Raw genomic sequence first — 14,160 nt, forward strand, 5'->3', positions numbered from 1 at the left:
ACCGTTTAAAGGTTTTTATACTGTTTAATTAAGATTAAACTACATATAGCATTTATTTATTAGAATTTAGTTGGAATGTGATTAAAAACTGGTTTGATTTTTCGAAACGCTCCTATTTTTTTAAGGAAAATAATCTATGTGCCATTTTGAGGAGAATTGCCTTCTGTATGAGGCCCTTGATCCATCATTATCGTTATCAGAATCAAATTCATTATAATAATTTATTGCAGAATTACATAATACTTAAATCCACATTTAGTCCTTCATCTTCAAAATTTTGCATCTTTGAGTAATTAAAATATACCTAAAATAAATAAATTAAGTCATCAAGGTAATTTAAAACGTATATAAAACTTGTTTTCTATTAATACTTGTATCTGACACCATAACGATAGAATCGATTAATCGAAAATTATTTTAAAGAAATGAATATGGATGAAAGGTAATTAAAATCGATTGATGGTCATTTATTTTGCATTAATTAATCTTAAAACGGAAGTCTTCCGATTATATCAAGTATATAACTCATTATACACATACTTGATGTTATCAATAATGGGTTATTGATAAGATCATTATGCAATCTGACAGTAATCTTTGATATCTTTGATCAATGTATTGGAGCAATCACTCTGTAATTTATTATCTTAGCAATAGCCATAACGTAGACATGTTTGACAGAAAATCATTCCTTTTCATCTTCGAGGGGGCTCCAGATCTGAACACTTTATTTAACCACTTTCCACAAGTTATAATTATTATAGAGTAATACGATTTTGTGACACACATTTTACATGGAACTTCTGTTAAAATTATGTATCTTGTATCCAAATCTCTCGTGAGTTAAGTTATTGAATCTAACCATAACAATGTTTGTATAGTTAAAATAGCTTCAGCTAGTGGTTTTGCCCGCGTTGCTATGAGATAAAAAATACCCTCATCCAAGTCGACTCATACCCTGACTGTATACCAAATTTCATCAAAATCCGTTCAATAGTTTTAGCGAAATCGACGGACATACATCCAAACAAACAAAAAACCTTCCACATTATAATATTAGCATGATGTGATTGATATATCGTCAAATACCTATAACCTTAACATTAATTTGTTTTTGCAAAATAGCTTTGCAGGTCACTACGTGTTTGTAAAGTACACCATCTTCGATGACCTTACACCAAAACAAAAGTTAAATAATGGCATATTAATATCTAATACGGAAATGAGAAACAAAATAAATGTCCAGCCGAAATTCCACATTGATTTTAGTACAAATTTGGTTAGATACCTAGAAATACTTCCGATGGTAAAGTTGTGCCTATGAAATATATGGTTTACCCTTCTTTAGTATAAAGGTCATATTACCTACTAATATTATGTCTCATTAGCATTTTTAATTTGCTGTACCTACGCAAAAATTTTGTTTGCAATATGTTATAATACAAGGTAAGTATACATATATATTTTAGTAAATTTTAGTGATTTACTCTGTTATGTAAATTAAATCTATATATATAAAACTCTTCCGTTACTGAGTGACTGACTGACTGACTGACTGACAGACAACGCACAGTCGAAACTACTGGTCGTAGACAGCTGAAATTTGAATGTTTCCTTTAATGTAGGGGAGCACTATAAGGATTAATGGAAATTCAACCCCAATGAATATGGAAAAGGGGTAAAAACGATTCTATGAAAAATTTATTCCTTGCATTATAAACTTGAAACTTGGCTTGAACCGTACATAGGCAAGTAAATATGTTTACATTATAAGTTTTTTCAAACTACCCTCCAATTGATTTAGATAAGTGCGATTTGGGTGACTGATTTAGTAATCGCACAGCCGAAACCGCTCGGTATAGGAGTCTGAGATTTTGAACAGAGGTTCTCTTTAGTAACATAAGTGAGCACTAAGAAGGGATTTTTGAAATGTCAACCCCCAAGGGGGGAAATGGGATAAACTGAGCCGGGGTGCGGGAAAGTTCTAACGAGATACCGTGGCCCCGGAACGCAAAGGGCACTCTGAAGGAACGAGGTGGGTTTTAGTCAGTAAAAGTCTGACACTACCTTCCGTTCCATCCCATTTTAGCGGGAGAGGTCATTTGATGATTTCCCATCCAAAAAAAAATGACTTTGTATGACAACTTTCAGTCGTCTCTTTAACATACATAATAACATACATAATTATGTACATACATGCATAACATTAATAACATCACGCCTTTAAATCCCTATTTTGTGTTAACACTACCCATACAAACAACTAAAAGGAAACAAGTGAAGAGACGAAATTTGTCCGCATCCATTTTCACCTAAATTCTTAACGTTAATGAGATTTACTTTTTATTATCAGGTCAACCTAATAGCCTCACATGTACGTATAACTTCGTAAGAATTTTCTTTCAACTCCTAACCGTTGAGGAGTTGTACCTTCCATCATCAGCTCATTCACATGGGATGATGACTATCAGACGCAAATACTTAAACAGATCTATGAAATTGTCAAAAACGTAATTGCCTGTAAATTTGAGGTTTGCCCTTGATTTCCCTGGAATACCATCATCAGATCCTGACTAGATAACAACGGGACCAACTTGAAAGTATACTCTACCGGAAGGTGGAAGAAAAAGCCCTGTCGAGATCATTAAAAAACGCTATATATAACCGAATTACACGTGGGCGAAGCCGCGGGCGGAAAGCTAGTAATTCATAAGGTTATTGCTAATAAATTATTTGTAAAAGATTAACACCTTTTTAATAGTTTGTTTTTTTTAATGAACTATCTACTGTAATAATTATGATAGGTCTTCTTATGTGGAACAATAAACGAGATTAAATATAAAACTGATATCTGATTCTCAATATTACATTGACTTTGAACCAACTCGGCGACCTCAATTTAAGTGTAGGAGAGCAATGCTTCTTGACGAAAGAGCCGATTTGACCGGAGTGATACTAGGCCTCACAGAAAATCGACGTGAAACAGCGTTTGCATTATGTTTCGATGTGTGAATAAGACTACTGGAGGTCCCATGGAGGTCCAAAAATATAATGCTGTATTTCTTTTATATAAATAAATAAATAATAAATAAAATAAATAAATAATTACCCCCTTCCCAATTTTCCCTAACCCCGATTCCCCAACAACCCTTAAATTCCTAACCCCCAAAAGGCCGGCAATGGACTTGAATGCCTCTGGTGTTTCAAGTATCCATGGTCAGCAGTGATTGTTTACCATCAGGTGATCTGCTCGATTAAAATTCAATGAAATTCTAACTAGAATAGCTTACGTTACACATTTTTATAACAATAAAAAATGCATTATTACGGTTTACGGCAGCTAACATTGAACTTATATTCCAATGCTATGAACTATTGCAAAATGGCAGCCCGCTCTTTGTATAATAATTAATTCATCAGTAGAAATGTTTCCTCAAAACCTCGAATTATAATTAGTTTCTACTTGAACTAATAACTGTGAACTTCCTGTATGTCCTTTTCCTAAGATATAGAGGCCAGATTGTTTCTTAATTAGATTTGACTGAATGTCTACATATTAGGTATACGCGACCCACGCGGCACGCAACATCATGCCTTTTATCCCAAAGTTAGGCAGAGGCGCACATTACGGTACGTAATGCCGCTATACAATGTACTGTACTCACTTTTCACCATTCGTATTATAACTCCCATGTAATATGGGGCGAGCCTATTGCTATCTACTGGGCACAATTCCAGATTCACCATATATTCAAAATTATTACTTTCGACTTCTGGAGTCATATGTATGTAGTTATCTATATTGTAAGCAAAAATAATGTAGTAATGCAAAACTTCGCATATACGTGCGTGGTATTACTTATGTTTCAATCGTTGACAAGCCAAACCTTCTTCTGATTAATAACTAACTTCCGAATAGCAGTTAATAAATAAATCAATATAACCAAAATGAGTAAATAAGCAATAAATCCTTAACGAGTTTGTTCGAAGGCTTTGTATATTTTGCGATAGTTATGTAATCAGTCGATTTCATCGTTTGTTTGAAGTTCAAGTTTAATGTGATTTAGCATTTTTGTTCATTATGTAATGTCATTAACATTATTATAATTATCATATTGACAGAACTTCCTGCATTTTTTATGTATTTTTCAAAAAAAGTGATTTTATTTATGTGGTTGATTTTGTTTTCGTACATATTTTTACCTCAATTGGTTAATTGGTTTTGATTATTTTTACCTCAAACTGTTTAAACGATGTTGATTAAATTTTGTCAGTAAATATATACGTGACACTCCTAGCCTAAAAGAAACATAATTCGAAGTCCTCAAACATTTTATTGCTAATTTTTACAATGTTATATTACACATAACCTTTAATAGTATTGTAGAGATTTAATTTAAAATCAATTTGTATCATAAACCATCTTTAAGGGCCCACAACACATTACAAAATTAATGAAACTGGTTTATAATACCTTAGGACCACCTGCTCTGGATCTGTATGCTAATTTGATTGAATAAAAATCGATCAATTTGATAAAATTAAATGTAAGAAAATGTTTAGCTAGAATTTACTATCTAATCAAAATATTTAATTTAAAAAATCTTATTAAAAGGTTTTTTGAAACTAAATTGCTTTGCATGTAATCAGTCGACCAGTAACAGCATCACATATTCCGTCTATATCATAAGTGTGACCGTGTGTGATATCACGGTCTCACCGAAAACCGACGTGAAACAACGCTTGTGTTGTGTGAGTAAGGTTACCGGAGGCCCAATTCCTCCCTTTCCCAATCTTCCCAATCCCCGATTCCCGATCAACAACCCTTAAATTCCTAACCCCTAAAAAGCCGGCAACGCACTTGTAACGCCTCTGGTGTTTCAAGTATCCATGGGCGGCGACGATTGCTTACCATCAGGTGATACGTCTGCTCGTATACCGGGTGCTCCATAAAAAAGGATAAAGCCAAAATGGGCAGATTACCGCCCTTTAAAAAAAGTCAACCACTTAAAATTCGAAGGGCATATAATTGATTCAAAATTACATTTCGGTCACGAAATGACTTTTAAATCATCAGTTAACCGGTTTGGCGACAGATCTTCAAAAGAAGGTGAACACCGTGACTTTTTTGACCAAAACGTTATTTAACCCTTTTGTCATTATGTCAGTATTGTTACCCAACCTTAAACTTAACGTAATCTGTTTAAGTAAATTGTAAATTAATAAGCCATTTCGGATTGAAATCCTTTTGTATGTAATTCATACAACAGAGAGTCAAAAATGTACATATAAGATGTAGTAGTATTTTACTTGAAGAAATTTTGTACCCAGGACCAGTTAATTCAATTTGTGAATATAATTAACTTACATTGACTCTACTTTGCATAAATTGATTCATCGCTTTTGTATAAAAAAACTCATAATAAATAATTTATTGTTATCTTCAAACACACACGTATCTGCCACAGTTTTAAAGGGAAGTCCTTTAAAACTTATACTTTTAGACTGATACTTTTAGAATACCTTATATAAGACCACATTTTTTTTAAATGTAGATATTCATTTTGAAAAGAAAACCTAGCTGAACAATCATGTCTGCTTTGTACTAAGTAAATCTGGTAGAAGAATCAGCATAGCTTTTAAAACTAAATACGTATGTCTCAATAAAAGTCTGCAAAGCCCTGTTTTAATTTAGCTCTCTCCCTAACTTCGAATTGAAAGCGCAAAAAAAAAACAAAATACTACACTTAGGTACAAGGTACAACGCTTTTCAGATAAATTAAAAAGGAATTTTAAATCGAACCTTTTTGTATCTATAGGAAAGAGCATTAAGTTCTTTTTACAATAAATCTTAAAAACGTTTGGATAACGTCTCTCTCTACGTTTTGATACAATTTATTTCACATCGATACTGATTCGGAGAATTAGGATAAAATACGTTTTTTTTAAAGTCTCGAATGATTTTAAAATTGATTGCACTCCCACCGGTTGCCACGCAACGTGTAGCGGGTTTCATTCCCGCACGAAGCAACTTTTTATAATTATGATCTACAATATGTTGTTTCAGATTTTGGTGTCATGTATATGTGAACTTGTATGTTTATAAAAGTATGTTTATAAGGGCAACGTATTTAAAAAATTGATTTGAGAAGTAAGGCTACAACATATCTTTTTTTTATGTATTGGTCAACATGTTTGTATAGTTGAATATTATCGGTGGAGTCTATATCGCTTTCTAACTATTTCCAGACACAAAATCAGCAACATAATACCATTCCTATTACGACATAACATTAAACAAAGAAACACATATTCGCTTTCATAAAATAAGCAAAGATTTTCCAACTTCGCAACAAAAACCCCATTTTTAAAACGGATCTCTCCACAAAACCGCATTAACATAAATATAGAACACACAAAAATCATTCAAAACATGACAATTTCATACAAAATCTAAAATCAATAGGTTGACACTGAAATGCACAGCCGTCATATTGACATAAGTGAGTTAATATTTAGTTAATGTCACGTTCCGTGAGCGGAACGATCATTGTCACAATATTGTTATGAGTCAACAAATAAATGCAAAATGTCGATGATGCGTGCATTATGTGAATGTGTACTATGTACAGTCCGTACGTACGAACTGATGTTCCGTCTGGCATTTGCATGTGAGATTCTGCTTAGTCTGTTGTTTTTGTTGTGCAATTTTTAATCTTGTTATATAGTATAGATAGATGCTAGAGACGATATTGAATGACCAGTAAGAACAGAGAGAACAATGGCTATCCTAAAGTCAATCTCACTAATATAATAAATGTGAAAGTTTTTTTGCTTGGATGTTTGTCCATCAATCACACTGAAACTACTGAACGGATTTTGATAAAATTTGGTGTACAGACAGGGTATGAGCTGGAGCTGACTTATCCCACGGGAACGTAGGCAAAACCGCTGTCGGAAGCTAGTTTTAAATAAAACTTCAAAACTAAGTTTTAATACTACATGTATTCAATAGCAAAAATGAGAGTGTACATAACACTTATTTGTGTATAACTCATTAAAAATGTTAAATTACAACGCCCATTCAATAATTCAGGACAGCAATGTCTGCCAGGCAAATATCTTACAATCGCCTACATCTAGAACCCTGGGAAAAAGGATCTCTATTGTGGATAGAACATTATGAGAACTTTAAAAATCCATTATTTAGAAACTCAATTCATCCGAGGGATGGAGATCGTAAAATTCCTCCCGTAACCCATCCATTTAGAAAAGGATGACCCCCAAAGTTCCAAAGCTAATATAGGGGTCAAACGATATTTTTTCAAAATAAATGTTTCTTTGATACTCGTTAGTAACCTTGATATTTTACATTGACCGTGGTCAAAAGATCAATCATATTTTAAAATGGAAATAAATATTTAAAATTAATAAACATTATTGATTTATTGGTATTACTCTTAACGCTAAATGAGTCATTTTAGCTTAGAGTCATTTAATGGTTTCTTAACCCAGTTCTTAGCAATAAGGATAATAAGGGGTATGAAAATTAAAAAACTATATAGTCCATCAGGTAGGTTTTGTCATATAAGATAACAATACTTAGATAAAACGAATCAAAGTTTAAGAGTGGGAGCATATACGTCAATTCTACGTATAAAACGTACCTAAAAGTGACGTCACGCGATATTTCAAATTAATATTATCTTCGAAAGTATTTATTTAGACTCTAAGTATGGCACTTAATTCTTTTAGTCTAGGTATAAACATCAATTAACACTACATCTCTAATCAGTTACAAGTGAATACCCTCTTACTAAACCAACCGCCAAAACACAAAAAAAAACGGTAAACTAATCCAAAAATAACGTATTCATCCATCTTGCATTTTTGGGAGAGGCTAAAAGGGTCCCTGGGACGTCAGTATAGGGTCAATCCACACCACTCGACCAATTTATCTTTAATCCCGGTCTAAATTAACTTGGCAAAATGATTGATCATGCGAAAAAGGAACCTTTCTCAAGCCGTACATACGGTCTCATCAAGCAATACATAACTAGTATATCATGGTCCCTATTTGTTTGATCTCTTCGCACATTGAATGGTCAACTTATACTGGCTTTGTACAGCTTCACGTGTTACTGTGTGTACTTAAAAATAGCTGTACCATCTGTTTTTATAAATACATTTTTTTTTTACTTTCGATCCCATTCAAAGTTTTTGAGTAAGACTTTCGAAAGGAAAGTAAACTGAATGAAGAATTCTCGAGATCCTTATTAGTGAAATGAGGTCTACTTCGGGACTAAAATTGTGTGGGGAAGGATTTGTAATGCTTATTTTATTTGATTCTTTAGTCTAGTGGTTCCTTTATATCTGTAAGACCTTGCACAGTATACATTTATGAGAACAGATATGAGAAAAGATCATGAAATGTATTATGTTTGTGCTTTTTATCGACCTTACTCGCAATTAAAATATAGATATTTAGTACACGCCATATAAATTGCGGGCTTGCTTTAATTGTCGCGTCGCTGCTTGGCTCCTATTAGTCATAGCGTGATCATCTATAGCTTACAGCATTTTTTGAATAATGTTCTACCCAACACAAAAACAATATTCATATCGGACTAGAAGTTCCGGAGATAAGAGTTCAAACAAACATTCAAACAAACATACCAACTGTTCAGCATTTTACCCATAAACACTTATTTTTACTTTCTTTCCAAAATAAAAATCTTTGCAAATCTACTACAATTTTAATCGAGCTAGCTTAACACGTACATCACTTTTCAATGCCCTCAAATGTGTCAATTTGTATTTGTATTAAATAAATTCTGAGTTTTATGCTTGGTAGACATGACGTCACATTTTGATATGCCTGGTATTTTTAAATCGACTATGTGAGTTGCATTATTTATAGATACCAAAGTGCCTAGTTCGAGTTCATTTTACGTTAAAACTATCAAAACGTCACCGCGTTGAGCCGGCATTGGTTGGTTCCATTGGTATATAACCAATCAGAGCGCCGAACGTCACAAACGTCGATCGTGTTAAAGTGAAACATACTCGCATTAGGCCCTAAGGAATGTCTAGCCAATCTAATGTATGCATTGCAATGTCTGAACTAAAATAGCACAATGTATCGAGATTTGAATACATTAAAGTTCTATTTGGTATGATTTATTGGATTTTAAGATTGAAACTGTTTTAGGTCTTGGAGTAGGTCTTGGCTAGGTAAAATAAAATGTGGTGTTTAAACAATTCAATAGATAAAAATATTAAAATTAATATTACAATAGGCTCACCCACTATTACACAATGGGTTCACCCCCTATTACATGGGATTTATAACGTAAATGGTGAAAAGTAGGTGTGCATTGTACAGCGGTATTACTTACCATGTGCACCTCTGCCTACCCTTTCTGGGATAAAAGGCGTAACGATAGGATACGAATTTTTAATAATTTAGTTTTATTAAATACCACACTCTTACTAAAACTATTCCTTAGTAATAATTTATTCCGAAACCAATTCCTAAGGACTGAATTACGCAACCATTAAATTACTCAGAGTACAGCGGTAAGACTATATTAATGACTGCGCAAAAACTAACATACCTACAATATAAATAACTATTAGCTGTATAAATCTATAATTTATTTGCTAATAAAATGTTCGCACATCTGCGATAAACAACGCATCGTGATTTCCCTGCTCGGACTCCATTCATTGATGACCATTTACTAGGCTAAGCAATAACCGGCCTGCCCATTAATTATAATATCTATCAAAACATTAAGGCGGGTCCAGACATGTATCATTTGCCCGATCCGATCACCGTATCCGTATCGTCGACGCGTATCATGATCGCATATGTGGACGGGTAATGATACGCGTATCATGATACGCGATCTCGATACGCTGTTATGATACGGCCCGTCCCATGTCATGTCGGTTTTTGTCCGATCATCAAAAGTGATACAGATACGGACGTGGGTCAGTCTGGACGCGTCATTATGTGTTGAAATCTTAGGTCTCTCATCAAAGCTCTTCCTCCAAGTCTGTATCTGTTTCTAAATAATTCCGTTTGCCACCATCGTCTCTGTTTTGGTTTTGAAGTTAGAATATTGTGAATGACAAAAAGCAGGCACAAGAAATTGCTAAATTCTCGTACACTACAACCAACTGCGACGACATGTTTGATCGAAAGCAGAAACTGAACTAAGCAATTTGATACGCGATCATGACTATTGTGAAGATACGGATACGGAGCAAATCGGAGGCGTCCAAAACTTGATACGTGGCTTGATACAAACGCAGATACGGATACGGTGATCGGATACGGTGATCGGATCGGGCAAATGATACATGTCTGGACCCGCCTTTATACTTTTAATAGAAACCGCAATGGAAAATAACCAACAAGTTATAAAAACCTTTCTAAATATATAACACGTAAAAACCCCATCGAATTTTCGCGAACGAAGTTCGGACGTCAATCGAAATGCTTTCTATTTTCTAACCATTAGTTAAATCTCTAATTTATTTGCAAATTAAGTCTTCTCAGCCTTTCACATATATCGCAATAGTTTATTTTACTTTTGTCAAAGAAACAGAAGGGAATATACTTATAACTTCTATAAGACGCTATTTTATCTCTCAATTAGCGGATTCGCCCACTCTGCTCGGCTTCTTTTTAAATGGAGCGTCATGTTATATAGCTTAAAACCTTCCTCAACAAATAAACTACCCAACATAAAGATAATTATCCAAATCGGACCAGTATTTCCGAAGATTAGCGCATTCAAACAAACATACTGACAAATTCTTCAGCTTTTTATATTAAGTATACAACGTGTAACAAAATACCCATATACATCAAGAAGGGCTGATGAATACAGGTTGAATAGAGTCTCTACACAAAGTTTCAGCTTAAAATACGATTAAAAAAAATTTGTACCAAATACTTGGTATCGCATAGTTCTTGATTTTAAATCATACAAACGTGTCACAACACTACAGGGATCACTCACTAATATTACGAAACATTTCTTCTGTCAACCTGATCGCCTAGTACCTGCCTACCTAATTTTAAATCACGCGGCGGTGCGATTTGAAAAATTCATAACTTGGTACCATGAATACATGAGTTTAAAAAACCTTAACCGTATCGTTTGTTATGTTATCTAGAAGCCGTGCAATTGATATGTATACCCCCTTTTTGTTACACGTTGTATATTTGTTTGTAAAAAATCGTATCACTATAAATATTTTACTCATACTATAACATTTCCTGAAAACATTTTAACCAATAAAACCAAAGTTATTTGGTTTTATCTAGAAATCAAATTCTACAATCATAATAAACGTCTCAACCTCTGAAGCCTTTTTTACGTAGAAATAGCAACAAAAATAAACACCACCCACTTTACTTAGTACTAAGACGTAAAAGGAAATAGACAATTATATTAGTTTTAACAGCAATTATGTTCTAATTGACAATTCAACATGTTTTTATAAATCGAAAATTTTCTCCAAATAAAGACATGATGACTGTACGGCTGGTGCAGTGACCAGTGCAGTGGAGACTGGCTGTCGCGCTACGGAAAGCGGGTTCGATTCCCGCACGGACGCAATTCCTTGTGTGATCCATAAATTGTTGTTCCGAATTGTGAGTGTCATGTGTATATGAAATTATTATGTTTGTAAACCCACCCACGACATTGGAGAAACGTGTGTCCTGTGTGTTTTAGTGTGAGCCAACGTAAAAAATATATATAACTGGCCTATAGCCACATTATTTATTTCCATATCAATGAAACCGGTAATATACTTAGGTAAGAATAAAATAACAACATTTGCCGAACGTGATAATCTCAATAACATCACCGTTAAGGTGTCAGAAAATATATCGATCTCTTACAATTTACATAAATTGTGGAATCTTTAAATAAATTAATGGTCGTATTAAGGAAATTTTGGTTTTAAAAGGAAAATAGTACGTAACAAGGAAAAGTTATTTTCTCAAGTGCGTGCGTACAAGTAGGCTTGTAGAAGGCCTGTCTATAACCTTTAAAATAAAACATGCCTTTGTCGTATTCGTAACATTAGAACAACAAAAATACTTTTTACAAAAAAATAAACCGACTTCACTAAAAAAGTTAAAAATAACTTTAATTTCGGAAGTCGGTGTTTCTCGGTATTATTTGTTTGCTACACCGACTTCCGAAATTAAAGTTATTTTTAACTTTTTTAGTGAAGTCGGTTTATTTTTTTGTAAAAAGTATTTTATTTCACACTTTTTAGTTGCGATACTCAGTATCGCAACTAAAAAAGTCGGTTAAAATTCTCTATCTCAATAACTACTTTATTTATTTGTATTGTCACAGTCACTTAATTAACTTTATTGTGATTTCTATGTGAGTATGAAGTTCCATTGGCCATTTCTGGTCTTCTTCATCAGTTCCACCTCTTCAAAGGTTACTTTTTGACTGTAAATGCTTCAATTCTAGATGAATATACCAAAATCACTATATAGTTCCCTATAATATTTGAGGAGTTCCCTCGATTTCTCTAAGATCCCATCATCAGATCCTAACTTGGTAACAATGGGACCACCTCAGAACTATCTACTTTCGAACAAAAAAAGAATTTTGAAAATCCGTCGACAATTGACGGAGTATTAATTAACTTTATTGTGATTTCTATGTGAGTATGAAGTTCCATTGGTCATTTCTGGTCTTCTTCATCAGTTCCACCTCTACAAAGGTTACTTTTTGGCTGTAAATGCTTCAATTCTAGATGAATATACCAAAATCACTATATAGTTCCCTATAATATTTGAGGAGTTCCCTCGATTTCTCTAAGATTCCATCATCAGATCCTAACTTGGTGACAATGGGACCACCTCAGAACTATCTACTTTCGAACAAAAAAAGAATTTTGAAAATCCGTCCACAACTGACGGAGTATTCGATGAACAAACATACAAAAAAAAAAAAAAAAAAAAAAAACATACAAACAGCCGAACATAGTACCTCCTCCTTTTTGTGAAGTCGGTAAAAAAAACAATTGAAAGTCACGAAAACAATTTTGCTAGTAATAATTGCTGACACAGTTTTATATTGAACACACTTTAGTTATAAAACAATACATTTATGTAAGAAAAAAAATACTCACTTTTAAGCGCCCATCTCTTGTTCATGATCAATCCATCCAGGAACTTGTATCCATGCTCTCTACACGTAGTCTCCTTCACGCTAGCAACAGCACTAGTAAGGGACAGCAGATCGCTAGCCAACACTACCGAAGACGCATAATCTGGAGACTCTTCCACATGTCTCACAGACCCTTCCATATTTCCAATCTCATCTCCATAAGCATCATAGGAAGAAGACTTAGTTTCTACCACAGCTTTAGGGTCCCTTTGAACTGTACTATTAACCGTATTATTCCTAACTAAACCAGTCAGTCTCGCCAATAAATCATTATCCACACCCAAATTTTGTACAGTCCTATTAAGCAGAGCTAATTCCCTTTCGTTAAGAGTTCTATTAGAATTTAATATAGGTGATAATTTTTGTAGCACTTCCTTGTTAAATAGTGGAGTGTTAACAGTTTTCGGATCGATGGCGGCGGTTGCTGCGCACGCGATTAGAAAAATCGCCGCGGAAAACATGGCGTCGTGCGCGTGCGGCGTCTCTAGCAGTACTGAGGCTTCGATCCTTCGATCATTGAATTTAGTCCTCACTTGTGTTCTGTCGCCTTTTTATTATTGTAATTATTTCATTGTTTCTGATCGGTGGTTGATTATCGGTTAGTTCTCGATCCTTCGATTTAACTTTTAGTTTAGGTCATGGGTAATTTTAGGCTGGTAACCAATTTACATTTTTTGTATCAGTCAGTTTAATCTTAATTTATTTATTCGTATAAAAATTACACTACAAGTACTTAAGTTTTTTCATTTTTAAAAACTTAACGCTAAGACTTTTAGCAAATTTATAATTTAAAAAGAATAATTTAAAATACTGTTCTTACTGATGGTTTGATAAAAAAATATTTTAATTGAAGCACACTTAATGTCACTCATCGCACTTTTTGTCCAAGTCACTAGACGATGTTTTAGTCATGTTTTTTTTTCTAGAAGTTCAAGTTCAAGTA

At 33.7% G+C, this 14,160-nt stretch overlaps 1 protein-coding gene across 1 annotated transcript in view; it reads right to left on the reverse strand.

The window, feature by feature from the left end:
- LOC118263671 (nose resistant to fluoxetine protein 6-like) overlaps window positions 1-13,732 on the reverse strand; it is a 57,256-nt gene extending 43,524 nt beyond the window's left edge. Inside the window, exon 1 of the mRNA XM_035575788.2 lies at window positions 13,180-13,732. Within this exon, the coding sequence (XP_035431681.1) occupies window positions 13,180-13,678 (499 nt within the window). The 5' untranslated portion in view covers window positions 13,679-13,732. The remainder of the gene's footprint in view (window positions 1-13,179) is intronic.
- Window positions 13,733-14,160: the final 428 nt, after the last annotated feature.

This window comes from Spodoptera frugiperda, chromosome 27, assembly GCF_023101765.2.
Source record: "Spodoptera frugiperda isolate SF20-4 chromosome 27, AGI-APGP_CSIRO_Sfru_2.0, whole genome shotgun sequence".
Taxonomy (NCBI): Eukaryota; Metazoa; Arthropoda; class Insecta; order Lepidoptera; family Noctuidae; genus Spodoptera; species Spodoptera frugiperda.